The sequence below is a fragment of the Artibeus jamaicensis genome, unplaced genomic scaffold, assembly GCF_021234435.1.
Source record: "Artibeus jamaicensis isolate MK-2021 breed Jamaican fruit bat unplaced genomic scaffold, CSHL_Jam_final contig_233, whole genome shotgun sequence".
Classification (NCBI taxonomy): Eukaryota; Metazoa; Chordata; class Mammalia; order Chiroptera; family Phyllostomidae; genus Artibeus; species Artibeus jamaicensis.
This window is the reverse complement of record NW_026521486.1, coordinates 16,166,534-16,194,206: the sequence shown is the minus strand read 5'-3', so window position 1 is coordinate 16,194,206 and position 27,673 is coordinate 16,166,534. Positions and strand designations below refer to the sequence as shown.

Genomic DNA, 27,673 nt, shown 5'->3' with positions numbered 1-27,673 from the left:
TGTATCACTTTACCTGTTTATTAATCATTTGCTTTTTTCTTAAAATTTAGTTAAAAGAAGAATTCAGTGCAGAAGAAAATTTTCTCATTTTAACTGAAATGGCTACCAGTCATGTACAGATTCTTGTAGAATTCACAAAGAAACTTCCAGGTATCCTTACACGTGGTTACTTCTCTGCTACACTGTGCAACACTCTTGTGACGTTATGAGAAGCTGGTCTGTTAGTTGCAAAATGAGAATTACCTCACATCTAATTTAATGTGTCTACTACAGACATAAAAATGTTAGAGCTAGATAGGATGTTTAAAATCATTTCTAGTAATTCTTCCAAATTGACAAATTAAGAAATTGAGACTTTGCAAAGTTGTAATTTGTTCATTTATTCACTTAAAAATATGTGTTGGTACCTACTCTGTACTAAGTATCTAGCTGTTACCTTCAAGGAAAGGTTAAATGCTGTAATAAAAATCCACGTACAAAGTGCTGTTTAAACAGCGAGGTAGTAATTGCTAATTGTATTTGAGAAGGATAGGAAGGCTTCTGAGAGGATCATATTGTTGGATCTAAAACAACAAGGAATTTTTCAGGTGGTATGAAGGACAAGGGGCTTTTGAGTCAAGAAATCTGTTGTAAAAAGTACAAGAAACTGAAATTCAAGATTCTTATCTCTCAGCCTCCAATTCTTTTAGACACAGCTTCAATGCTGTCTAAGTCTGTAGGTTTAAGTTCCTTCACTATATTAAAAACAAAATGTATTAGTACATTAAAATTTCATGATCTAGAGGAGTATAATAAATACCTTTATAGCTGCAAAGCACTGTAATATTAAATTACAGAAGGTAGCTTCTGACATCAGATTTTAATTAAACATGTTAATTTGCTTTCTTTTGTCAGCATTTGCTATTATTTTATTAAATGTGTCATGGGTAAACATAAGCCTACATAAAACTCATAAATTTCAGGAGAAATTTCTTGTTATCATTGAAACATTAATATTCTCTCATTTCTTTACTAACAATGAAAGAGGAACTTAATTTGTTATATGCTAATTAAGCTGAAGGCAATCTTGATAAAAAACAAGACTATTCAAGAGTAAAAACCATGGCAGAAGACATTGGGAAGGGAGAAATATGCCTTTTGTTGTTTATGGAAAAAGATTTTTCATTTCAAATGCTCAGTTGGTCTTGAACTAGGAAATAATTGAAGACAAAAATAATCTTACTCATGAGAAGGTAGCTGATCTGAAAGCAATGGCAATATCTTAGCATCTCTTCAGTCCTGTGCCTGGAGTGGTTCCTGAGGGAGAAAAAGAGTATGATTGACGTGTGTTTAGTGAGTAAAATAAAAAATACAGAAGGAAAGAAAAGGCGAAAATAAAACCCTTGAGAAAAAAAATTTTAACAAGAATTATAGAAATGCCATTATTACAAATAGTAATAATAGTTATGCAATGCTAATAATGAAAGAGTGTTTTGTGAGAGACCAAATTGACTCATCCCATCCTACAGTTCATGGGGTATCGTCCAGGGTGCTAGAGACTCGGCCCATCTCCTGCCCTCCAAGGGGCCCTTAGATTCTCTAAAACAGTGACATTCATCCACTCATCTACGGATGGGCACTTAGGCTGTTTTCACATCTTGGCTATTGCAAATAGCACTGTTATGTGTGGGGAATGACTGTGGAAGTGGGGAGTCGGATTGGGTGGGGGGGGCAGTAAAGGGCGAAATTGAGAAAACTGTAAGAGCATAAACAATTTTTAAAAACTCTGACATTATTTCTTGACCCTTAGCATTACCCTCTTCTCTAAACTCCCAAATTGCTGTTGGTATTTAATACCTTCCTAAGCCATTTAGACCCTGGACGCATTATTTTATCTCTATTCATGGGGCATGTGTGTGTACACATGTGCACACGAGCTTCCCGTCATTCATTACTCAGTCATTTTCCCCGCCCTGCACAGTGCAGGGCTGAGCTTAGAGAAGGTATCTCAACATGACCTTGATTAGATCTTATATTGGAAGTCCAATGCACTATCCACTGTGCAGTGGAGCCACCTATTGGAAATGCTACCCATTCTCCAGATTGACTGAAGATTCATGAGTTGGCCAAACATTTCTTTAAACCTCTGGGTACATAAAGATTTTTCTGGCTTGTGAATACTTCCATTCTGTAGAGTTGCCTGTGACACCAGATGTAACAAAAATAATCAAAGAGAATCTGCTTGCTTGTAATTTTTGAGGGTTGCTTCATCTGTACCAGCCTGTCTTTGCCATTTTCTATATTTGATGGGGTTTGACATTCTCTTTTGCCCAACTTGTTTATTAAATCCTACGTGATCAAGATAAAAGTCACCTTCTCTTTGGGAGAGATCAATAGATAATTATTGACTCAGCTTGACTATCCAATCTTAAAACAACTACAAAATAATTTTATGAAAATGTTTTATCAAGGGGGATGCTGGTACTGACAAAATCCTGTTTTACAGCATCCACAGCACCTTGATACTGATTTGATTATCCTCTTCACCCAGGATTTCAGACATTGGACCATGAAGATCAGATTGCTCTGCTGAAGGGGTCTGCAGTCGAAGCCATGTTCCTCCGTTCAGCTGAGATTTTCAGTAAGAAACTTCCCGCTGGACATGCTGACTTGTTGGAAGAGAGAATTCGAAAGAGTGGTAAGTGACGTGGTTAATGGTTAAAAGAGTGTGTTTCTGCAAGAAGGAATTTGTACAACCCACGAAGGCAGGACTCTTGCTTGTCTTCCGCAATGTTATACGCCCGTTATGACTAACAAGGAGAAAGGCTCTATAAAGATGCGCGTTGAGTAGGTGGGACTTTCAGAGTTTTGGTTCAAAAAACCTTGTTGCAATAGCAAAATATGAACAATACTCTTTTCACTACACTGAAATGAAGGGATCCCCACAGGAGGGATTTTTCAAAAATTTGGGAAATTGGTCTGGTAAAAAATATAGCATAAAGGAGCCCTGGTTATTCAGTCTAGAAAAAAATTATTTATTTAAAGCCTCCAGCTCTGAATGCCTATGTATCAAACTATTATCAATCTTTATTCAAGGAAAAATAAGAAGAAATAATAATAACAACCTTTCAGGTTGTCTGAAACTACCTAGGCTTCAGACACTGTTCTAATACTTTACATATATAATTCCATCAAATCCTTGAAATGTCCTATGAAATAGATACTATTATTGTTCCTATTTCCCCATGTTATAGATGAGAAAGCCATATGTCTTAAGCATTGGGCTGCAGTGCCTCTCAAGAGAAAATGAAATAATATCAATAGTATGAGTAACTCAGTTTAACTAATTATGGAGTAACAGTAACACAGAGGGGCAAGCGATCATCTCAACAAAACAACAAAAAGACAACACATTGTTGAGACAGCGTCTCAACAACACGAAACAGAAACAGCCTTGACTGGTGTGGCTCAGTTGGTTGGGCATCAAACTGCAAAGCAAAAGGCCATTGGTTTGATTCCCTGTCAGGGCACGTATCTGGGCTGTGGGTTCCGTTCCAGTCTGGGTGAGTCCAAGAGGCAGCCAACGGATGTTTCTCTCTCACATCATGTTTCGTCCCTCTCTTTCTTCCTCCCATCCCCTCTCTCTAAAAATAAATAAATGGCTTCTTTAGGAAAAAAAGAAACAGAACCTAGAGATACAGAGAAAAGCTGATGGTTACCAAAGTGGAGAAGGTATGGGGTGAGGAAAATTGTGAAATAATAATAATAATAACAATAATAATAATAGACACCAGAATGGATTACCAAGAATTTTGTGCAATATTTCTTAAAAGATATGAATAAGTTGCTGTTTTTCTCTGAGAGATTTTATATGTGGTTTGGGGGTATAAATGCAATGAGATGACTTTTGAAGGTGTTTTTTTCCTGAACTATTATTATTCTATAATTGACTGGAACAAGTTTAGATACTTATAAAACCAGTCTTATAAAATAGAGATTGGAAGACAGGTTTTTCAGGCAGCTTGGTATCTTTAATATAAGTAAAGTCATTGAAAATTGCCCTGGCTTGTGTGGCTCAGTGGCTTGAGTGCCGCCCCGCAGACTGAAGGGTCACTGTATGGATTCCCAGTCAGGGCACCTGCCTGGGGTGTGGGCCAGGTCCCTAGTCGGGGGCGTGTTGGAGGCAACCAGTCAATGTATCTCACACATGGATGTTCCTCTCCCTCACTTCCTCCCTTCCCATCTGTCTAAACAAATACATGAAGTCTTTTAAAAAAAGAAAATTAAAAATTATTCTTAAATGCAGCCTTATCATAGTCATGTTTTCTCCCCTTAGTTTAAGACTGAAAGCATAATTAGCATCATTGGTAGATTTTAAAACGTTTTTAAAAGATTCATTATTTCTATATACCCATTGATTTTTTTTTTTTTAGTGTAAGAAGTTCATAAGAGCAAAGTACTATGGTGATAGTGAGGAGAGGAATCGGCCATGTTCCCTCCCCTCAGAAGTTTGCAGTCTAGTGGGAAGATGTGAACTGTACAGAGATAGTTAAAATAAAATGTGGAAAAAAGGATAACAGAGAGAGATGACTTCTAGTTGGGAGGGGTCGGGAAAGTTTTCATTGGCATTTTTGCAGGACCGTGAATGATATTTTCTGTGATATTCAGAGCGGAGGTGCAGGAGGTGAGGACTGGCAAGAGCAAAAGGTCTGAGGCAAGAAAGCTCAGGTTATGCACACAGAGTGAATTGTTGATTTTGATTGGATGAAGAGTTATATTAAAAAGAGATAAAAAGAAAACAGAGTCAGAGCCAAATGGTTGAGGGCTTTGAATGCTTTAATGGGAGACATTAAAGATTTTTGAGCAGGGAGGGAAAAAAACATCGGCATGCTTTAGAAGTCTCCCAGCTATGTTAGGATAAGCCAGGGTGGGAGACATCTGGTAGGAGGTAGCAGATATCAAGAATGTGACCCCTGCTGCTGGGGGAAATGGAGAGGAAGAGAAGAAGCTACGAGATATGTTACTGCAGCTTTTCGCCCTTTGAAAGACATTGTGTTGTCGAAAAATATGGATTCTGGTCCCAGACCCATAGTATCACTTACCTGTTCAGGGTCTTAATTATAGTGTGTGTGCATGTGCATGCATCTGTCTGTCTGTCTGTCTGCCTATTTCCAGGAGACTGGGGGTAAGGGAGAAGGGTTGAATCAGGTAACCAACAAGGCACAGTTGAGTTCTACAACTTTTATTGCTTTTCTTCTCTTAATTCTTCTCAATTTAATGTTCTCAGTAAGTAGTCCTGATTGATGGTTTAGCCAGTCACTTGATCAGCTGCTTAAGTATCCTGATTTATTTTATTATTTTAATTTATTTTATGGTGGTAAGAACATTTAACATAAAATCTACCCTCTTAACAGAAGTTTAAGTGGTATTGTTGACTATAGGTACAATGTTGAACAGATAACAGATCTCCGGAATTTACTCATCTTGCTTAACTGACACTATGCTCACTGATTGGGGCGGGGGGAACGAGTTACTAATTAATGGGCAAATATTTTGATTTTAAAATTATGATTAGTAATCAACAGTTCACCCTAGGAAGAAATCAAGGATGGAAGCTGCTGAATTTTCTTGTTAGTTCAGGCTATTGAATGTGAATTGTTGGCTCCTTCTCTGTGAGGAACAGAGCTGAGCCTTTGGCCTCGCCAGCCTAACCCGGTCAGTGACTGGGTCCCGGTTTCTGTGCACTGGGAGTGCCCTGTTTAAGAAAATGTGTGAGTCCACTCTAGTCTTTAAAAAATAAAAACAGATGACGACGCATGGGATGAAATATTTTTAATTTTACAGCTATATCTCATTAACTATCAGAGGATATTATTCTGCTCAATGTATTTTTGGTTTATACATCAGTAGGCAGTGGAGATTAAGATTCTGGCTTGAATCCAGGCTCCACTACTTATCAGCTGTATGTCCCATTTTTTTTGTTGTTAAAAACTATTGAAATACACGCCATGAATAGTTTGATCTCTTAGAAATCATGTCTAACTTTAGTATTTGTTCTGCAGTCTCACCTGGATTTTGATATTAAAAACTGTAGGCAGGGGGTGCCTGTTTTTTTCACTTAGTATTTTATCTTAAGTATCCAGCATATGCCTGGCTTGGAGTGGAGGCTCAACAAACAGCTGTGAAATGGATGGATGGATGGATGGATGGATGGATGGATGGATGGACGGACAGATGGGTGGGTGGGTGGGTGGATGGATGGGTGGGTGGATGGATGGGTGGGTGGATTATCTGAAGCTATGAGTCTGGACATTTATTTTCTTTTCAGATGGTTCTTTCCTCGTATAGAACACTCCACTTACCCCAACAGGTCCAGTCTTGCCCCAGACTCAGCAAACTCTGGGGAGCCCTATATTGCATCTAATTCTAGGAACTTGGCTCAGTCTTGTTCCTTATGACAATCCCTACCTTCCCATGTGTGTCTGTTTGGTGAGTTAAAAAGGCTTGAAAGTTGACAATTAAATCATGGAAGAAGTTTGGGAACTTGTCAAGCCACAAAAGTCTGAGGAAGGCATTCCAAAGATACGTAGCCATTATAATATAATAATAGAGGAGTGCAGAGATGCGAAGGAATGAGAGAGGAAATAACCATGCATAGGACTCACAAGTACTTTAATATTATTTAAAAGTAATATTTATGAAGCTGAAATTATAGTAAGTACTGGATTATTAAGGGTGTCGAATGCCATAAAAGTACCGCACTTTAATTTATTCCTTATATAATGTGGCGCCTTTGCAATATTCTGGGTAGATGTGACATGACCATAGAGGTACTGTAGAAAGCTCTTCCCAGCAGTAATATGAGGGAGGATTTCACAGGGATTAAGACAAGAAGCACAGAGGCCCGTGAAGAGACCAATGCAGTAACGAGGTGAGAAATCCAGTGAGGGTCTTGCAGGTTAAAAATATGTAAGCAAAAAGAAAAATCTTGCTCAATAAAATACATTTCAGAATTTGAGTCTGCAAGTTTCAGAAAAGTTCAAAATCAAAGTTTTCTCGTTGGTGATCTCTATAAATAAATACACACACCTCCAGGTCATAGTGAGATACTTTACCCAAACATCAACCACATATTGTGAAAATAAAAAGCATCAAATTCACATGCTGTTTAGTCTTTTATTATCTATAATTATGGTTCTGCTTATTAATATTTATGAATTTGCTTCTCCCAGTGGATTTGCAGAACATTAGCTCTTCCACACATGACATAAAACCTGATCTTGCAAGATGACCTTTCAGAATAACTTTTCATTCTTACGAAAATATAACGCATTCTTATTTCTATTGTACCTTTAATTCCATGGTAACATAATATCTCAGTTGCCCTCTTTATGCCTACACAACTCTTTAAAAAATATAGTGTGAATTTTTCTTGTTCTCCAAATTCATACTCCTTTGTTGGCTATTATTAAATCCCAATTACGTCCACTAAGATACTGTCTCCTGAGATACGTTTACTTAATGAAGGTTACCGTGTTTGTTTATGTGAACTGAGGCTTCAGAACATTCATCTGACACAACCTGTGGTTAGGTTGTTTCCACATAATTCTAGTGCGTCAATTTCTTTATTCCTAATGTAGTTTTATGAAAATTAGATTTTAAGATGAAATTTTTAGTAAAAATAGGAATAATCATATAATACCATAAACTACGATAGGACTGAAATAGGCTTGCTAACACTGAGTTTACATTTTAACAAAGAAATTAGCAATAACCTCTCACAAACCAAAGAAACTTGTTCTGTTAATTAAAATATAAATACCCTCTGAAATTCATAGTATTTTGTGGCCTTTTTGATCTCTATAACAGAAACGAAATGTTCAGTTTAGGAAGTGATTATCGGGGTGGCTGTATACCTTGTGGTTTTGCAATGGTTTGCTCTTACATATGCCCTCACTGTATCCCCAGCGGTCCCTGGAGGTGGATGCTGCGCTGCTATTTTGTACATGGGAGAATGAGCTTCGAGAGGCTAGGTGACTTGCCCAAGGTCATACAGTTAATCAAGTCAGCAGAGTGCCAGGGATGCACACAGCTGTTCTACTCAAAGCCCTGCAGTCTTTCTCTGTGTTGCGCCTGTCACTCACCAAGATCCAATATTTGCCCACTATCAGCTGGTAGGGAATATAAAGACCAGTAAGACATGGTTCCTGCCCTTTGGTTGAGAGATAAAGTATAAGCACAGCTAGCAATTTCCAGTGGTTTTTGAGAAAATGATAAAACGAGTAGAGACAGTGAGGTCAAAGAAAGGAGAAAATCTTATTAGATAAAGTCATAGTTAGTTTATAGTAGCATAATAAAGTATACTGTATAGAGTATACTATGTTTACTTTTCTGCTCTTTAAATATATATACGAATTTACTGCCTTAGACTTGAAAAACAAAGGAAAAACAATACTATAAACTAAATTTTCTAAGGAAGCAGATGTAAGCTGTGGTTCCAGTACTCTCTTTGAAAGAGAGGTTAGAAATGTAAACAAATGGCAGGATCTTTGTGAGGAAGGTAAGTGCTTACATTAGAGTTTACAACTCTTAACACCTCTCCTTTTGCTTTTCAAAGTGGTCATGTAATAATTTTGGCATGGACAAATTTGGGGCCTAAATCACAGGAAGAACGTTTTTCAAAATAAGAGAAAGTATTGAGGTAATAGAAGAGCCTGTATTTCCGCTGGCCCTCCGCATATTGTCTAAGCCTTTTAAATGTGTTCCATTTTGGGCATTGCGTATTTATTTCTGTATCTGCGTCTCCCGTGAATCTGTTAACTGCTCCAGGATTACTCCCAGCACTGTCAGAGTGCCTGGCACCTATTAGGTGTGCAGAACTCAGGGAATTTTACGGAGATGAATCTGGGACTTGATGGTTCAAACCCTGCCAGCTCCTGAGCACTGGTGAGGTCTAACATGGCCAGATAAGTTTAAGCCACTAGGACTAGTGAGAAGTGTATTATTTATGAAATGCTTTACATGAAATATTTTATAACGTAAATAGTTATTTTTTGAGTTGCTGATTCGTTGGCAGCTTTTTACTCGAGGCGAACCCTGCGGCACAGATCACTCTCAGCACAACGGCCGTGATACAGAGGCCGGGGTCCAGTCTGTTAGCACCACGAGAACGTTTCCATTGTCTTACTGGCATCCCTTTTCCCCTTTACATCTTAGAACCATGTCACCTTCATCACAAAAATACTAGCAGAATGTAATATTGCCTAATTTAATATACATTTATTAATCCCCTGTCAGGTCTCTAGCAGGATGCTAGTTACCAAGGAGACGGAGATGAATGCGCAATGTCTGTGGAGCACAGTTCACTGGCCCGGCAGCGTGCCAGGCACCGGGTACAGCAGTTGGCTCCTGCCGTCATAAGATTTATATGGTATTTCACACTCTAACAGGATGGAGAGAAATGAACTGACAGGTGCAATAGAAAGGAACATACAGAAGGGAGCGACTAATTCTGCTCTACTGTGACAGGGAAAGCTCCAGAGAGAAAACACAATTTCACCTTGGCCTGGATGGGGCGACTTAGGCCTGACCAGGATCCCTTGTACAAAACGCACACTTATATGTAATACACACACACACACACACTTGCCTCAGCTCCATTTTTCTCTCCAATTAAAACTAGAAAGTTAATTAGGAAATAAAGGCATTTATATTTAAAATAACAACTTAGAACAGCATAGTGTTAATCCTATCAAATGGTTATTCTTTTAAAGAATATTTATGATCATTGAACAATTTATCAATCACTTTTAAAAAAGATCTCTTAAAAATATATATAAAAACATGAAAACTTTAAAAAACAAAGCAAAGGAAAAGAAGAATAGAAACATGAATGCTTTTTCACAACTTTTAACTTTCATAGTAGCCTTTGTGATTAAGTTAGAGAATAGCCCCACCTTGTGACCAAAAAATCAGCTAATTGGGCATAAACCAATTGAAACAAACCTTAGACCAGTCTCCAGAAAGGAGGAAGCAGGAAAATGGGAAAAGACTGCCCCTTCAGGTTGATGTTATTGTTACACTTCTCGTGCTAGAAATTGCTGTTCATAGAAACTTAAAACACCAATTACTTTATGCTGTTGTGGTTAATTCTGATTATTGATTCTAATTCGAAAGCAGATTTATATTTGACTCATAGGAAAATTATTTTTCTAAACCCTTCTGTTATTTATTTTCTCTATGTTTAGTTTTGTTCTTTATAACATGTACAAGATGAAACATTGTAATAAGCATTTTAACATATTTTTTTCCAAAACTATCAACTGCAATTACACAGCCAGTAGAAGTAACATTTTTGAAAGGTGATTTGGGATTTATAAAGATAAGTAAAGTAGAAAATTAGGTAGTCAAAGATGATTTCTAAAAGTTAAATAAACCAGTTGTGTCTAATATTATTCCCAAATCCTCACCTACTACTTAAAATAATAGCACAGTCATGAGTTATTAGTTTAGATAACCACAACTGATTGTGTAGTCCCCAAATGCCAAAGACTGCCATTGTTTGAAGGTGTAAAAGAACAACCTTACCAGGAAAATACAGATCTTAGCTTAGCTTTACTACCTCAAGAAGTACTGAGGCAAATCACTGATCAGTCAATTTGTATTCATCCCTGGGAAACAGCAGAATATAAAAGCAAAGCAAAGCATAGCTTTGCAAACACAAAAATTCATGAGCTTCATCTAAGATTAAAATGACTGAGACTGAGATGGAACTAGTGTGTTAATCCAATTCTCCTGAATAACAATAATAATAGCTCTTATTATAATTATTTGCTCTGATGTCCATGGAGGGTTTACTATTTTTATAATTTACATTTCATAGACGAAGAAACTGAGGGCTAAAGAGATTAGGTAGCATGCCCACGATCAAGTCATAAATCAGATTTCAAACTCAGGGCTGGCTCAGTGCCTCTTAACTGCTATGTTTGCTGGAAAAAAGGACTGGTGCTCCCAGACTCACACTCCAACCCTCTGCATTTTAAGTTGTGTCTGGTTGGTCGTGGGTACTCAGTTCAATCTGAGACAGCTGGACAGAGGACCGTCTTCCACATGGTGCAATCCCCAAGGTGCTCTGCAAAGACACTGTTGTTAAGAGAGCCCACTGGCGTTGCTTAAAGAATCCAAAGTCAAAGGGGAGAAAAGTGTGGCATTTTGACTAAAGAGAGAAAGGTTAAGGGATCAGTATGGCACACTTCTTTAGGTTCCTATAAAGGTGAGGATTAAAAAGAGGTAAAACTCTTGGTCAAGGACAACAGTGTGGGGATTGCCCAGGGCAGAAGGAGTAGGGGGAGGCAGAGAAGGGAGGGTACAGGGGGGACAAATAGTGGTGGAAGCAGACTGGACTTGGGTGGTAAATACACAATATGATATACAGATGCTGTGTTGTGGAGTTGCGCACCTGAATCCTGTATAATTTTGTTAACCAGTGTCGCCCCAATAAATCCAATAAAAAGGAAACAATTAAAATAAGTAAGTAAAGGTGAGGATTTAGGCTTTCTGATTCTGCGAAATGTAATATTAGATGGTCATGAGACCTTCTAGAATCTGGAATCCAATTTTATCCTGGTTCGACTCACCAGAGCTCTACGGCTCCAGGTCTGGCTGGGGATGGAGTAGAGCAGTCCGGTCTGGCCCGTCCTGGGAGCTCATGCTCATCTTAATCCCCCCCTAGGTCACATCATAGGCTTTCTTTTTCTCTCCGCATTTCCCAGTCAAAGCTCTTTTGGAATGGATCCGTGCACAGCACAGGCACTAACCTAATATTTGTTGAGTGAGTGGAGGAAGTGACACAAAGGAGTCTTCATTTACAAAGTGGAGTAAGCTAGATAAAGAAATAAGGGGATATTTCAAGTGGAGAGAACAACAGGTACAAAAACGGGCAGTGTGCATGGCGTAGGCACTGCAGCAGCTGAGCACAGCTGGACTGCGGGCTGCGTGATGTGACGGACAGGTCGAGCAGGTTAGTCACAACGAAATGCCAGGACTCTGGCGCCTGCTAGCTTTGGTTTGAATTCTAGTTCCACCTCTCACCAGATAAACGATGTAACCTCTCTGTATCTATCTCAGGGGGTGTTAGAAAGATTAAATGAGCTATGCCACGAGGAGTATTTGAAACATTGCCCCATATATAACTACTACTCAATAATTGTGAACTCCTAGATTAGGATGTGGGTGAGCAGTGGGTGGTGGGATAGGCAGGGGCCGGTCCTGGAGTTTCCTATGTAAAAAGGAAGAATGTTTATGCAAAACCAGGGAGAGTCTTAGAAGGTTTGTAGGAAGTGGGGAGTAGGGGTGGGATTTGAATTATATGGGAAGGTATATAGCTCTGGGATGGGCGGAAGGGGACTACACTGAAGACCAGAAGACCAGTGAGGAGGCCATTGCAGTATTCCAGATGAAGAGAGTTAAGACTTCAACTAATTCCAGGGGTAGTGGCGAGGAAAGGGAGCCCTTACGTGAGAAGCAGCGGGTCTAATCACAGGAGTTGGCACCTGACCAAGTGAGAGGGGTGCTGAATCTCAGTTTTCAGGAGGGGGCAGTTGGGTGGGTGAGAATACCAATCATGTGAACACTAGGAATGAGGTGGACTTGGAGGAAGATGAAGAGTTTAGTTCTGTACGTGGTGTCTTTAATTTTTGACATGTTGGGTTTGAAGAGAGCAGCCAAATATATCAGTGCCTGGTAGGCGATGGATAAACAGGTTTCGTACTTTGGAGAGAGACGAGAACTCTGATAAGAACTCTACCCATTATTAAGTGGAACTGTTTATACTTCTGGGCTGAAGAACAGTAATTTTGGAGGGGTTGTTTAAGATACTATCTATGCCCTAATTAGAGATATTAATATTTAAAAGATTAACAAATCCCATGTAGAAAATGGTGAAGTTGGGCGATTCTTCTGGCAATTCAGGAACATTATCATTTATTGTCAGACAGTAGTGACTAAAACAAAGGCACTGTCAAAGTGAAAGACATGCAAATCATTGATTTAGTTGTATTCTGAGGATGTTGTTATCTGACCTTCTTTGCCCTGCCTTAGGCTGGAACATGTAATATATAGTATTATTTAAATGGGTGCAAATAACTACGTGTGTGTGTAATTTTACACTTCTCAGTTCTTTAACAACTTTACCTCTGCAATTTTTAAATTTACCCCACAGGTATCTCTGATGAATATATAACACCAATGTTTAGCTTCTATAAAAGTGTGGCAGAATTAAAAATGACTCAAGAAGAGTATGCTCTGCTTACAGCAATTGTTATCCTCTCTCCAGGTAATTTTAATGTGAGATTTTTATTTTTATGCTATTAGTTCTTTTTTTAAAATATAATCATAATAATGTTTATGAAAGAAAATCAGGAAAACACAGAAACATAAAAAAGTAAAATGCCTGTACCCCCACGGCTTCACACTGAACCATGGTTACACATCAGTGTATTTCTCTTCAACCTGTTTTCGAAACCTCACATCCATTCAGTAAATGTGCTTTTAATACCCACTATGCACTAACCATGGTTCTAGATGCTGGGGGACGTGGTGGTAAAGAAAGGGGCAGAACACAGCGACACGGAGCTCTCCACTCTCCAGTAGGGTAAAGACGACAGTACGTGAAGAAACAAAAATAATTTGTGGTGATTATTGAGGTGGTGAATGCTAAAGACGAGAATATAAGAGAAGAAAGTGGCAGTAGAGTTACTTCAATTAGTGGTCAGGGAAGGCTTTTCTCTGGATATGGGCAAGGACCTAAATGAAATTATATGTACATTTTTTTTACAGCTTAGTTTTTATTTATAAGTTTAATTAAATTCATTGGGATAAACATTTTAGCATAATATAAAACATGCTGTCTTTTTTTTAAAAGTGTACTTTTATTTAAAAGTTTTTCCCCACATCATTAAAAAAATTATACTGGTAAAAGTTTATTGTCATGCACGCATCTTATTCCATTGTATTGATGACCAATCATTTACTTAATTTATACCATATGTTTGGATATTCAGAATATCTCCAATTTTCTGCAGTTTTAAACAATGTTGAAATGAATTCTTCTGTGCATACATTTTTCTATGTTTTTTGCTTAATTATTTTGGTATAAGTGATGCCACATTCATAATTTGTGGCCTTAAGCCATTTTATACCTGGTATTAAGTCAGAAGCTAGTTGTTACTTTGTTTCACTGTGGAAATTATAATTAAGATGAAGGAAAACATGTTGGCAGTACCTACCAAAGTCACACATGCAGAAACTCCATGAGCCCGCAATCCCGGTCCGAGGGCTACGCCCCCGGGAATGACGCTTACGTTCACCATGCAGGTCACTTCGGGGGCATTGGCCAGAAGAGGAATTTAGAGAGGCCTGTGAGGGCAGCAAATTTTGTGTATCTCGATCTAGTTGTGATTGAGTGTGATTAAATGACCTGGCTGCGATTAAGTGCGTGTGTAAAACTTCATCCAGTGCAAATCCAGTGGGAAAATCCACTGGGCTTTTTTCCACTGGATGGAAAAAATTCACCCAGTGTTGTACATTTCAAATGTACAACATGTGTAAGTTCTACTTCAGAAAAGGGTAACGACCCAATATACTTACGCCGAACATTCCACTTTTTAATTTTGTGGTTTTATGTTCAACGTCCAAACAGACAGGCAGTATATAAAGGACAGAGAGGCCGTGGAGAAGCTGCAGGAACCTCTGCTGGATGTGCTACAGAAGTTGTGCAAGATCCACCAGCCAGAAAACCCTCAGCACTTCGCCTGCCTCCTGGGCCGCCTGACTGAGTTGCGGACATTCAATCATCACCACGCGGAGATGCTGATGTCCTGGCGGGTCAACGACCACAAGTTCACCCCGCTGCTCTGTGAAATCTGGGACGTGCAGTGATGCGCACCGCAGGGGCGGGGCTGCCTCTCCGTTTTCTGCATGTTATGAGTGTGATGTGGAACTTTCCCTTATTTCATTTGTACCTGGTTTCACACAAGAATATTTATGCAGTAATGATATAACTTCCACAACTGTAAATAGGGGGCTAGGTACAATTACTTTCTTTACTTTGCATTTTACCTGGCTTCAGGGAATCTTTTATTCTAATTGGCATGCCCTGTTTGCCTAATAAAATTGATGATTACCTCAATTCTTTATGTTGAAATAGGAAAAATCGCATTTCGTTTTTCATCTTCCCTTATTGTATATATTTTATTAAACTGTTGTGTGTACTTTTGGCAATAAACTGAATGTAATGGCAACAAGCTTTCATTTGGAAACAGGATTGGAAAAAATATACAAACAAATGACACCCTATTGAGCCTGAGGGGATAATTTATAAAAAGATAAACTCTCACAACACACATGGTACATTTTTCATCCCCAGAGAAGCCCCAGTGAACATTCACTCACTTGTAGTAACCCTCTGATCATTTCATTTTCTTTGATGTTCAAAGAGAATAGCATACGGAAAAATTAATAATTGTCGCATAAAATATCCCCATGCATATTAGTTACACTTTTAGGAGGAATACTTCCCGTAGTCATCGTCCTGAGGCAGCATTTACAAATTCAGAGGATGCAAATAACTCCAGTGATGGGACATTTCCTTTTCTCTCTGAAAAGTGCTCACTGTTGACTTCAGTGCATATAATTAATCATTTTTTATTTTGTTTTGCTTTACTTTTGGAAAACACTCCGCTAGCCAGGTGCACAGCTGTTGTAAACTTACTCCAAAGCAGGAATTAGTTCATTTCCTTCCTTCATTGTTATACTGTTGCATTCTTCTCCCCATTATCCTTTGGTGAATACAATAAAACACCTTCTATAAGTAATGGGCTTATATCTCCCTTTCTCCTGAAGTCAGCCAAAATGGAGCTTGCTTAGTAAGCAAAGGGCATTTTTTTTTTTTTGTATTAAAATACTGGGGCAACCCTGAAGTCCTAAAATTAGCTGGTCAGTGGAAAAGTGAGTGAATTGGGGCTGCATCAGATGGATTCCATCTGCCCCAACAACAGAGACTTGAATCCCCACTAAGTACAAGATTCTTTTGCTGACCACCACAGGAGAATACAAAGATGACGGAGACACAGAAATTACCTCGGCTCGCACTGGGGGTTGGGAGATGCATTTTATAGGCTTGCCTGTCAGCTAGCTGTGACTAGGTTAAATCGATGGAAGGACAGAAAGGGAAAATCCAGGGTATTTCTCCCTTGCTCTCTGCCTCATGGCATCTCTTGTAATGATTGAATCCCCCCTAGGGCAAACCCTACCCTGTTGTTGAAGGCCCGGCCTTCCGGATTCCTCTTTTGAACTTCCAAGCCCTGGAAGTGCAGTGGCTTCCTAGGGTTGCTCATCTCTGGGTTGATGGATTTAGCGCCCGCCCTCATCCAATATGATCTCACTTCAACCTGGTAATTGCTCCTGTTTATTGTCTTCATTCTTTCTTCTCCTATGAAACCAGGTTCCTGTGTTAAATTTCCTCTTTCTGAAGCACCTACAGTGGTTCATGTTTTCTCCTATCCAAGTAACTGGGCCCCACCCTGCTTAGCTTCCGAGATCAAACGAGACTGGGTGCTCTCGGGGTGGTATGGCTGTAAACTGGTTCATGCTTTCGGACTTGAGCCTGACTATACAGTTCCTTTTTTTTTTTCTCTTTTGGTTACACTTGAATTTAAGAGAATGTAGAACTTGAACTGCTGGAAGCCATCTTGTAACCAGAGGAAATCTGAGTACAAAGCCAATGTAAACAGCAGAGCCATTTGAGACTGGATTCAGGTTACATTATTTGAAACCTTAGATTAAGCTTTGCCTAAAACTAGAGAATTCTATCAAGGGATTTTTAATTACATGAGCCAGTTATTTTCTTCTTTCATATGTGAAATTGAGAACTTTTCCCTTCATATAGAACTAAAATAATTTTTTATAGGGGCACTCCTAATGGATTTAGCGCCCGCCCTCATCCAATATGATCTCATTTCAACCCTTAATCTTAATTATACCTGCAAAGATCTTATTTCCCAAGGTCACATTCTGAGGTTCCAGGCAGACATAAATTTAGAGAGGATACTATTCAATCCATCATATAGTTAATATTTCAGTATTAATAACAATGGTTATCATAAAATTTTATATCATCGAATTACTTATATGTTATTTTGTTCATGGAAATTGGTATCATCTAAGATAGAACTTAGTATTGGTTTTAATGAAGTTGGCTTTCAATAGATTATCTGCCAAATGAGTAGTTTAATGAATTGTGAATGAATCAAGATTTCTGTTGGCCCAAAATTTCATCTAGTATATCACCCAAAGCAATAATGAGATTGACTCAATAATGTAAAGGCATTAAAATCTATAGCAGCAACCAAAAAAAAAATGCAGGACAAAACAACTAGGAAACCAAAAGCAAAAATAAGAAAGCCTCCAGCTATGGTATATTTTAAGCAATGGGGCATTCCTGTAGAACTGTGAAAGACCCAAATCATATTTCAATATACGAGGGGTACATGAGAGAGTCTGTTCTGTGTTCTATAAAGATGTTTAGTCAGATGAATGATTACTCCTAATGTAATAACTCAAAATTTAGATTTCCAAGCTTAATACTAAAGTGGGGTACATCTTCACAATACTGGAAAAGACAGAACTTACAGAGTCTGTCATCTGATGAAAGCAGATGAATGGGGCTTGCTCTGCATGTTGCAATCATGTCGATTTCAAGTAAAGCAAGAATCTCTAAAATGTGGCTATTAACCCAACCACCAATTAGGAAATCTACACATGAAAGTAGATTGCAGCTCATTAGGTGGAACCCTCAATTACTAATTGCAGTGGTAAAGGTAGGTAGGATGATGAGTGCACTTATCAAGTAGGGCACTAACTGAGAATTAATGTAAAAGAGGTTGGGAAAGGAGGACAACTGTTTTCTTCTTTATATGGAAGGGGAAAAGAACAAGAATCAAAGAATCTAGAAGAGAATCCCCACATTTCACCAGTGAAGAATATGGCCTTAGAGGGCAGAAGCCATTTCCACAGGCTGGCTGTGGGTTCACTTTTCAACATACTGTCTTATATCTGTATAAGGAAGAGAAATTACCAAGACAAGCCAAACAGACAATGAGAATAAAATGTCCTGCTACCAAAGTTTCAATAAACGGTTAGAATTAAGTGTTTTGTGTGTGTGTGAAAGACAGAGAGAGAGAGAAAGAGAAAGAACACTTCTGTATATACCTCATATAGCTATTTTTAACAAGAGGAACTCAAATGTTTAGGTATATTGTATGCATGTAAGAAAAAATAAAAACTAATGACTCATCAAACAAGATCTATAACACAATTTGTTTTTAAGGTTCTCCAGAGAAGTGTACATATTCCAATAGCAGGGCTCAACAAATCCAATTTAAAACTGCAAAGCCACAGAACCTTTGGCTAAAGGAAGGGGTATGACAGTTGCCTCTAGTTTTAAGTAGAAACACTATAAAATGTAGGCTGATTCGAACAACAGGTCCTGTGAAAATCAATCCATCTAAAGTGTTCTGGGAGGGGCTGTTGGGCATCAGGCTCAATTACCACTTATACGTCAACCTTTTGATGACTCTCTTTGCCCATCTCCCAAAAGCAGATATGCTCTGCGGTAGCAGGAGCCCTGAGCTTACAGTGTAGTCTGGTGAAGAGCAAGTGCTTAGCAGTACTTGTTGAATCGATTTTTCTAATCTGTATCTCTTGCACAAACCAATTTAATCACCTTCAGACATAACTTCTCAAATATCTTTTGAACACCTCTGCCTGCGTGTTCCTCTCATACGTCAAACTGAACACAACCCAAAACAAAACACATTGTTCTTTCCCCAAAGTTGTTTTTCCTGCATTCCTCAGATCAGTATCAGCGTCACACGATAACCAAGTCCAGGTACATCAGCCTCTTAGGTATCTCCTGACACTTCTTCTCCATCCCTTCTGAGCTAGTTTAAAGACATCAATTTTTTGTTTTGTTTTTAAATTATTTATTTATTTATTTTTAGAGAGAGGGAAGGGGAGGGAGAAAGAGAAGGAGAAAACTCGATGTGTGGTTGCCTTTCATACACCCCCCACTGGGGACCTGGCCTGCAACCTAGGCATGTGCCCTGACTGGGGATCAACCAGAAACCCTTTGGTTTTCAGGCCAGCACTCAATCCACTGAGCCACACCAGCCAGAGTGTCATCTTTTATTTTTTTTAAATTGCTGCCAGTCTTATTCCTTTCTTCAAAATCTTTGAAAATATTTTTTTTCTAAAACCAACTTATTCATACCATTTCCTCCTAATAATTCCAATTGCCTGTAAGAAAGAATCTAAAGTCCTTGGCACCTACCAGGACTTTCATATGTGCCTTATTCAGCCTCGTCTATCTCCTGATCTCCAAACTTGAGTCATTCATTCATAACTGCTATGCCCAGATTATCCCAGGCCCTCTCCCATCTCTGGAACCTTGTTGTCCTCTATGCCTAGAAAACACTTCCTATCCCAATTATCCTTCCTCTTGGCAGATTCGAATTCATCCTTCAAAATTCAACTTCTTTCAAACCTCTGACCATCCCTGTCCAAGACCGTTAGGGGTTCCATCTTTCACGGAACTCCACAGACTTCCATTGATTGAGGCTTTACCAAGCTGCAGGGCACTTTGAGGGAAGGACTGTCTTCTTCATTTTTGTCTCTTCAACCAGCAATAGTACTTACTCCCCGTTTGTTTTTGGTGAGTGAGCGTAGGGGTAAATGGGCATGCATGCACGAGAGAGAGAGAGAGAGAGAGAGAGAGAGAGAGAATGAATCATTCCAAGTCAAGCCCCACACTTTGTAGACAGGGAAATGGAGTCCCACAGAGATGATCTGATGAACTTGAACTGATGAGAGAAGGGCCTGGAACTCCAGGTTTTTGGCCATTGATTTTTTTTTTCAATTAACATGCCATATTTACAGTTATTACAGGCCCATCTCTTGTTCCATTTAAATCCAGTCTCTGCTTTATGTCAACCTGTGGAGAGCAGGACCAATAAAATGGCATAGGTCCAATTAAGATATACAAAGTATATAAAATAAAGTGGAGTCACGTATGTCAACTAAAATGGCTATAAGTCAGCCCTGGGAAGCTACCTAAGTCAGAGTAAACACATCTGGCAAGGAGACACACCTAAGATATCTGCACACGGGGTCAGAGTGGCCATGTCTGCGGAGGGGGACCACCCATAGATAGATTCCTGGGCAAATTCCCCACTTGGCATCAGGGTTGCCAAGACACTTATCGAAAAGACCCAGAAGGCCAGAGTCCACCACTTCCAAGGTATAACAGAGGCAGGTTGCGGACCACTGCTGAGACTGCTGAGCTCCACACACCAGCCTGCTGCTCCCCGCCACGCTGATCTCCCTGGGCTTCCCCTGCTGGAGGCTCTGCCCTGCTGGACTGAGCACTTTGTCTGCCCTGCTGCGCACCTGGCTCCGGAGATCCCTCCCTGCAAGACATTGACAACTCCCTTGCCCACCGTGCTGTTTCCCCGACCTGAAGGCTGAGACTCTGGGACTGGGGTTCGTTATTCCCCCATTGATTGCTACGTGTGCGGTATGTTTCTCCTAGATTGTTAGAGTGTGAGTAGGATATCAAGGTATGTTGATGTTCTACTTAGAGTGAACCTGCATTCAATAAAGGCTGAGTGAATAGCATAGTTGTGTGTGTGACTCTTGTCTACTCCTTGGTGTCTGGCTGCTCAGCAGTCGGCCAGCCGAGCAGTTGCCCTGCTGACTTATGGGGCAGACTGTATTGCGAACAGTCGCTGGTGACACAGCCTTTAGAGCTGGTAAGCATATCTCACTGTGTTGGTTAATTTTTCTCCCCTAGTTCTTGTGTTTTCTTAAGGAAGTGCCGACATCCCCTTTTTGATTTTCGTTTTGGCTTGAAGTTACAGGATCCCTTTCCTTCATCTGTCACCCTGACCCCCTTATGAGAAGAGGGGCCTCTCGCTGAAAGTTTTCTGCGTAGGACTCCCATTCCTGCTTGGTGACTGCCTCCGCACAAGACAGGCGCCTTCAGTACAGCGAGATCCACAGTGGATTTAAGGTTGGGAGGGACTTTTAACTGATCGGGATGAAACTCAGGGCAACGCCCTTACACGCCTCCCGGCCACATTCCGAGATGAAAGGCCGGTTCAACTTTCCTGCCTATCGGGACTAGCAGGAGGGGAAGTTGCTGTAGCCGAGGGGCCCAGAGGGCCAGACGTGTTCAGTGACCAAGACTGGCGTGAACGCCGAACTCGTGAACCAGGGCCGGACACCCAGGGCTGACTGAGACACGCGCGCAGGTCTCGTGCTCCCCGCGGAGTCCCGGGGGTGGGGCCTCCAGCCACGCCCCCTTCCTGCCCTCTGATTGGTCCCTTCGAAACAGGCGTTGGCGATTCGCGGCAAACAGTAAGGCTAAGACACGGCGGCGGTTGGCCAGGGGCGTTGTGGCTCTGCACAGATTGAGCCGGGATGGCTCCCCCCAGGGTGAAGTGACCATTCTGCATCTGCGCTGGTGAGTATTTCCGTGCTTGCTTTCTTTTATCCCCGCGAACTTATCTTGCCTTCTCCGGGCTGCCGCGCCTCAGCCTCCGGGCTCGAGGAATCCCCAGCACTGCGAGGAGTCTGAGAGGCAGGAGGTAGGGACCCTAAGCTCCGGGGTCCTAGGCGCTCGGTGATTGGCCCGCTGCGGGAGTCGCGTGCTCTGATTGGCTCCTGGGGCCGTCACGGAGAAGTGAGGTCTGCCCACAGCTGCCCACTCTGGTGCGGTGCGAGGGGCAACAGGTGTGCTGGGGCGGCTCGCGGCAGGTGCTTGCGTGCTAGTCTGGGGAAGAGGTATCCAGCCGCCACCACTCTAGCTTTAGCATCCAAACGGGGATCAGAGCCTGGAGCTAGCTTAGGGTCCCCGGGGCACTCACCTACCCGAGCACTTAGGATATTTAGGATCACTTGATTCTCCCACCTCACCGTTGGGAAGGTTTGATGAAGTCACAGGCCTTGGAAAGAGAGCGACGCAGTCATTTCCTCTACACTCTCTTCCCTATTTGTCCTCTCCAGTCCATGCAAGGCCCAGATCGCCGAGAGAGACGGAACAAGGAGATCCGCGCGGTGCTTTCCTATTCACACCCCTCGGGCAGCAGAGCTGCGTGGGTTGGGGGTGCCTGTAGGTTGCGTGTCAACGGGAGGACAGTGTAGGATGGCCTACTTGCCGATGAGGTCAGTCCTGGTTCCCACCTAATTCTTTGAAACCAAGGGATTGGACCGTGTGGATTTACAGTGCTCGTGGCATATGTGTGGTGGAGAAGCCGATTCTATCGCTGCTAAGTGAAGAGATGGTTTTTGCAGGCCCAGTCCAGGTCAGTTCGGGTTTCGCTGCGTTTGTGTTGAGAGTGCTGATGATAACTACTGCCTCGAGTTAAGTGGTTTGTGAACTGCTCTCTGATCACATCTCATGACACTTAAATGATTAGGAATTGGAAATCGTGCCAGCTGAGATTCCCCCTGGGAGGAGCTTGGAATGGATTTAAACGAAAAAGGGGAAACTCTGGTGTAGAAACTGATTCGTGCTGTCTGTGATCTGTTTGAAAAATTCATTAAAAATCAGGGAACAATGAATTGTAGGTGTCTTTGCTATTTTGAGGTTGCTGGATGAAAAGTAATATTTCTCTCCACTGTATCAGAGCTGCATGTGGGCTCTGAAACCAGACTTTACTGTGTGGGCGAATTTAGGAAGTTATTTAATCTTTGTAAGCCTAATTTCCTGCTTTGTAAAAGAAGGTTAATTAAGAGTTCCTACCTTATTGAGGCAAAGGTTGTTGCGAGGATTAAATGAAATAATCCATGTAACAAACAGGTTTAGTACATGTAGAGCCTGGCACACAGCTGTTGTGTCTGTGCTGTTTAGTTTGGTGGAGAGGCAGGCGCACAGGTGAGGGCAGTGCCAGAGGCAGCGATGGTTATCATTTACTGATTAACCAGAGCAAGGCACTTAAAATAGCATCTAGCTGGTGCTAAACATTCTTAGTTATCGGATACATTATTACTTAGAATATGCCAGGTACTGTGTTCTTTGTGTTTTATTTATATTATTGTCAAACCTCTTAGTAATCATGCCCTGTGGTTGGTATTATCTCCATGTCGTAGATGAATAAACTGAGGCTCAGAGAATGGTCGTGGCCTACTGAGGTCTGTCAGAGTTCCAGTGTCCAGCTTCTTTTTTGTATCACACTACCCTTGCGTTTATTTTCCCAGCATTAAGCAACTTCTCTGCCCAGAGTTGTTTGAAGGGCCCAGGTTCATTTCTGCTGTGAGTATGGGTTTATTTTGATACTTCATTAATTTTAAAAAAAAATAAGAATTTGTGATGGTGAGTCCAAGCATGTGAAAAGAGAGAATGTCAACAATATACATGCTATTACTAAAAAAACTAAATGAGTCCAATCGTATTTGGTGAATTGGTCAGTTCAGAAATGTTTCCTAATTTATATTTTTGGAAAAAACATTAGTTTTTGCTTATTCCCTATATTTTTACTAAACAGCACTCTAATAGTATATTTTTTCCTATAAATCTTTTTTATTCTTCTTTATTCTATTACGGTTGTCCCAGTTTTTCCCACTTTGCCATCCTCTGTTCCCCCCACTCCCTCCCACAGTCCATCCCCACACCATTGTCCGTGTCCGTGGGTCACTCATACACGTTCTTTGACTACTTCCTTCCCTTCCTCTCACCATTGCCCCCGACCCCCCCACCCCTTCCCTCTGGCAGCTGTCAGACTGCTCTCTGTTTCCATGTCTCCGGTTCTGTTTTGCTCATTAGTTTATTTTGTTCATTAGATTCCTCTTATAAGTGAAATCATATGGTGTTTGTCTTTAACCGACTGGATTATTTCACTTAGCATGATAGTCTCCAGTTCCATCTGTGCTGTTGCTTTTTCCTGTAAGTCTTTTTTTAAACAAATATTTTATTTATTTTTAGAGAGAGGTGAAGGGAAAGAGAAAGAGTGGGAGAAAAACATCAATGTGTGGTTGCCTCTCATGTGTCCCCTACTGGGGACCTGGCCTACAACCCAGGCATGTGTCCTGATTGGGAATTGAACCAGCAACTCTTTGCTTCACAGGCCTGTGCTTAATCCACTGAGCTACACCAGCCAGTGCTATATTTTATTTTCTTAAAGTAACATGTCTGCATGTATGTCTGTGTGTGTGTTTTACTTCCTATTACTTGTTGCTGTCTGTACTTTGACGTAACGTATGCCTTAACATACCCAGGAACCATGTGATGTACAATAGGATTTGAGAAAATAGGAAACCTGAGTCTGTCAGTTTTCTCACTTCAAACTTCCCTATTTTTAATTGAAATTTAACTGCCATAGAAAATGCCTCAGAAGTAATGTTTACAAGATAAAGGCAATAATTATAATTGTATTTCTTTAGTATTTCTCCTTCTAAAAACTCAAACTTTTTAAATACTATTACATTGTTACAGAGTAGGTTGTTCTAACAAAAAGTTACCATGCATTTTTTTAAATGGATCACTACTTTCCAAATGAATTAGAATGTAGTAAAATGTAGCATATATACTAAATGTGACTTCATCTTTGATGCTGAAAGTATCTTAGGCATTTATAGCAGTAGGACCATGACATGCTAGGCACTGCTGCGGTGATGACTGGCAGGGACTCTGCCTGCTGTCACACGGCACAAACTTCTCTCTGAGAAAGTGGAGTATTGGCTGTGGTGAACGGCTCACTTTACTTAGTTTTAAACATACTGACTTTTGTTTTCCCTCGATGGCTGACTTGTTAATTCATATTTTTGATTCCCAAAATAAAATTGGCTGTTGAAAAATAATTTAGCTATATTCAAAAGTTTTTTTTATATACACACACACAATTTAGAAAACATTGTGGGACTTCCGCCAAGATGGAGGCATAGGTGGAGACGCTGTGCTTTCTCACACAACCAAGTTTAGAGCCAACTAAATGTTAGCAACAGAAAACACAGCCAGAACACAGAAAATTGAACTTTTCGGAAGTCTGATAACAACAAATTCTTCAGCCTGACCAGTAAGAGGGGCGAAGCCAGCAGCTGGGTGAACGGGATTGCACAGGAAAACTCGGTCAGACGGACTCAGGCGTGCGGATCCCAGGTGTGGGGTTGCGGAGGGCCGACCTAGTGAGCGACCAGCGGACCCAGTGAGGGCGCAGGGTGGTGGGTTGACTGTGGTTGCGCATTCGTGCACAGGTCGACCAGTGAAGGAGTGGGCAGTGAGACTGACCAAGCAGGCCCCAGTGGCGAGAGGCGGCAGAGGGGGCCGCCATTTCCTTGCCCTGACCCCGCCTCCACATACAGCGTCACAACCCAGTGACCTGCGCGACCCTGCCCTGGTGAACATCTAAGGCTCCTCTCCTCACCCAGTGGTGGGAAGCAGCAGAGGGTGCTGTCATTTCTCCGCTCTGACCCCATCCCCACATACAGAGTCACAGCCCAGCAACCTCGCCCTGGCGGCCCCTGCCCTGGTGAACACCTAAGGCTCCACTCCTCATACTTAATGGACACAAACAGACCAAAAATGGCTCAAGAACAACTCAGAGCCCCAGAGCCCATAACTCTAAGCGATGAAGAAATAGCAAAACTTTCAGATGCACAGTTCAAAACACTGGTGATCAGGATGCTCACAGAACTGGTTGATTTTCGTCACAAATTAGAGGAACATATGAAGGCGAAACTAATTGAAATGAAGGGAATTGCACAGGAAACCAATAGTGATGAAAAGGAATCTGGGACTCAAATCAAGGGAGTGAACCAGAAGGAAGAAAAAAATGGCCAAACAGGAAAATATGAAGAAACCAGAAAAAATAAGGAGAGACTTAGGAACCTCCAGGACATCTTTAAACGTTCCAACATTCGAATTATAGGGGTACCAGAAGGGGAAAAGGAACAGCCACCAGTGGAAACCTTATTTGAACAAATAATAAAGGAGAATTTCCCCAATCTGGCAAAGGAAATAGACTTCTAGGAAATCCAGGAAGCTCAGAGAATCCCAAAGAAGTTGGACCCAAGAAGAAACACACCAAGGCACATCATCATTATATTAGCCAAGATTAAAATGAAGGAGAGAATCCTAGAAGCAGCAAGAGATAAGGGAACAGCGGATTTCTCAAAAGAGACCTTACAGGCAAGAAGGGGCTGGAAAGAGGTATTCCAAGTCATGAAATCCAAAGACCTACAACCAGGATTACTCTATCCAGCAAAACTTTCATTTAGAATGGAAGGCCAGATAAAGTGCTTCTCGGATAAGATCAAATTCAAGGAGTTCATCATCACGAAGCCTTTTATTATATGAAATGTTAAAGGGACTTGTCTAACAAAAAGAAGATAAAAAAGATGAACAGTGAAAGGACAGCAAACTCACAGTTACTAACAACCACACCTAAAACAAAAGCAAACTAAAAGGACAGCTAGATCAGGAGGAGAACCATAGAAATGAAGATCTCATGGAGGGTTAGCAACAGGGGGTAGGAGGAGGAGAAGGGGGGAGAAGGTACAGAAAATAAGTAGCATAGACGGTAGGCAGAAAATAGATAGGGGGGACAAGAATAGTATGAGAAATATAGAATCTAAAGAACTTGAGACACATGGTCATAAACTAAAGGGGGGGAATGGTGAGGGCAGGGGAGTGCAGGGTGGAGGGTAATGAAGGGGGGAATAGAACAACTGTAACAGCATAATCAATAAAATTAAAAAAATTTAAAAAGAAAACATTGTAATCTAAGTAACATAATTATATATTTTTGGTTGCATAAGATATAGTAGATATTTTTCTCAGATTAGTAGTTCTATCATATATTGTTTGAAGTGACTAACAAAATCCATTGTATAAGTGTCCCATAAGTTTTTTGAGCAGTTTACTGCCAATAGACACTTAATGTTTTTACATTTTAAAAATATTTATTTTGAGAGTACATTTATTACAGCTGGGGACAGTGAAACAGGAAGGGCTTAGGATAGGAAAAGCCCCAGGAGAGAGACTGGGCTGGGCTCTTTGGCTTTTCCTTTCTTTTTAACGTTTGTTTGTTTGTTTGTTTGTTTATTTGTTTGTTTTTAGAGAAAGGCAGACAAACAGACATTGAATTTTGTTCCACTTCTCATGCATTCATTGATTGCTTCTTTTATGAGCCCTGACCAGGATCAAACCTGCAACCTTGGTTTATCTGATGAGGCTCTAACCAACTGAGCTATCCCATCAGGGCTGTATTTCTTTATATTAGTGTCAGTGTGTGTATGTTTTCCATAGAGTCTTTTAGTCTGTCATATATAAAGGCAAATTGATTTTAAGTTCTTTTAAATTTTTGTATCACTCAAAATTTTACAACAAATTAATAATGCTGTTTAATACAAAATTATCAGGTTGAATCTCTGCCAACCATTGAAAGAAGAAAAATTTAAATAAAAAGCGAAGATTCCAACAATTGAACAGTTTTTATATTTTGCAAGTAATATGTGATGTTTTATTAAACTGTAGGAATCTTTGTTCTTTTTCTTAAAACTTTTCATTTGGCTTTGGAGGCTGACTTTCTCTTAAATAATACACCACAGATTTATTTTGTTATTGTTTCAGATTCCTTTTAGT

The 27,673-nt window shown here is 40.5% G+C and overlaps 2 protein-coding genes across 7 annotated transcripts in view; both read left to right on the top strand.

Moving 5' to 3' along the window:
• NR1H4 (nuclear receptor subfamily 1 group H member 4) overlaps positions 1 to 15,869 on the top strand; it is a 71,360-nt gene extending 55,491 nt beyond the window's left edge. Inside the window, exons 6-9 of one of the 4 annotated variants that reach the window (XM_037160826.2) lie at positions 51 to 150; positions 2,531 to 2,677; positions 13,199 to 13,312; positions 14,678 to 15,869. In XM_037160826.2, the coding sequence (XP_037016721.2) occupies positions 51 to 150; positions 2,531 to 2,677; positions 13,199 to 13,312; positions 14,678 to 14,916 (600 nt within the window). In that variant the 3' untranslated portion in view covers positions 14,917 to 15,869. The remainder of the gene's footprint in view (positions 1 to 50; positions 151 to 2,530; positions 2,678 to 13,198; positions 13,313 to 14,677) is intronic. The other 3 variants (XM_037160827.2, XM_037160828.2, XM_037160829.2) reach the window with 3 other exon arrangements.
• A 4,418-nt stretch (positions 15,870 to 20,287) lies between these two features.
• The window catches only part of GAS2L3 (growth arrest specific 2 like 3), a 36,387-nt gene continuing 29,001 nt past the window's right edge, over positions 20,288 to 27,673 (top strand). Inside the window, exons 1-2 of one of the 3 annotated variants that reach the window (XM_053662205.1) lie at positions 20,288 to 20,608; positions 20,946 to 21,556. The gene's annotated coding sequence lies outside the window, so the exon portion shown is untranslated. Of the gene's footprint in view, positions 20,609 to 20,763; positions 21,557 to 22,098; positions 22,398 to 27,673 lie in introns of those variants that run through there. The other 2 variants (XM_053662204.1, XM_053662206.1) reach the window with 2 other exon arrangements.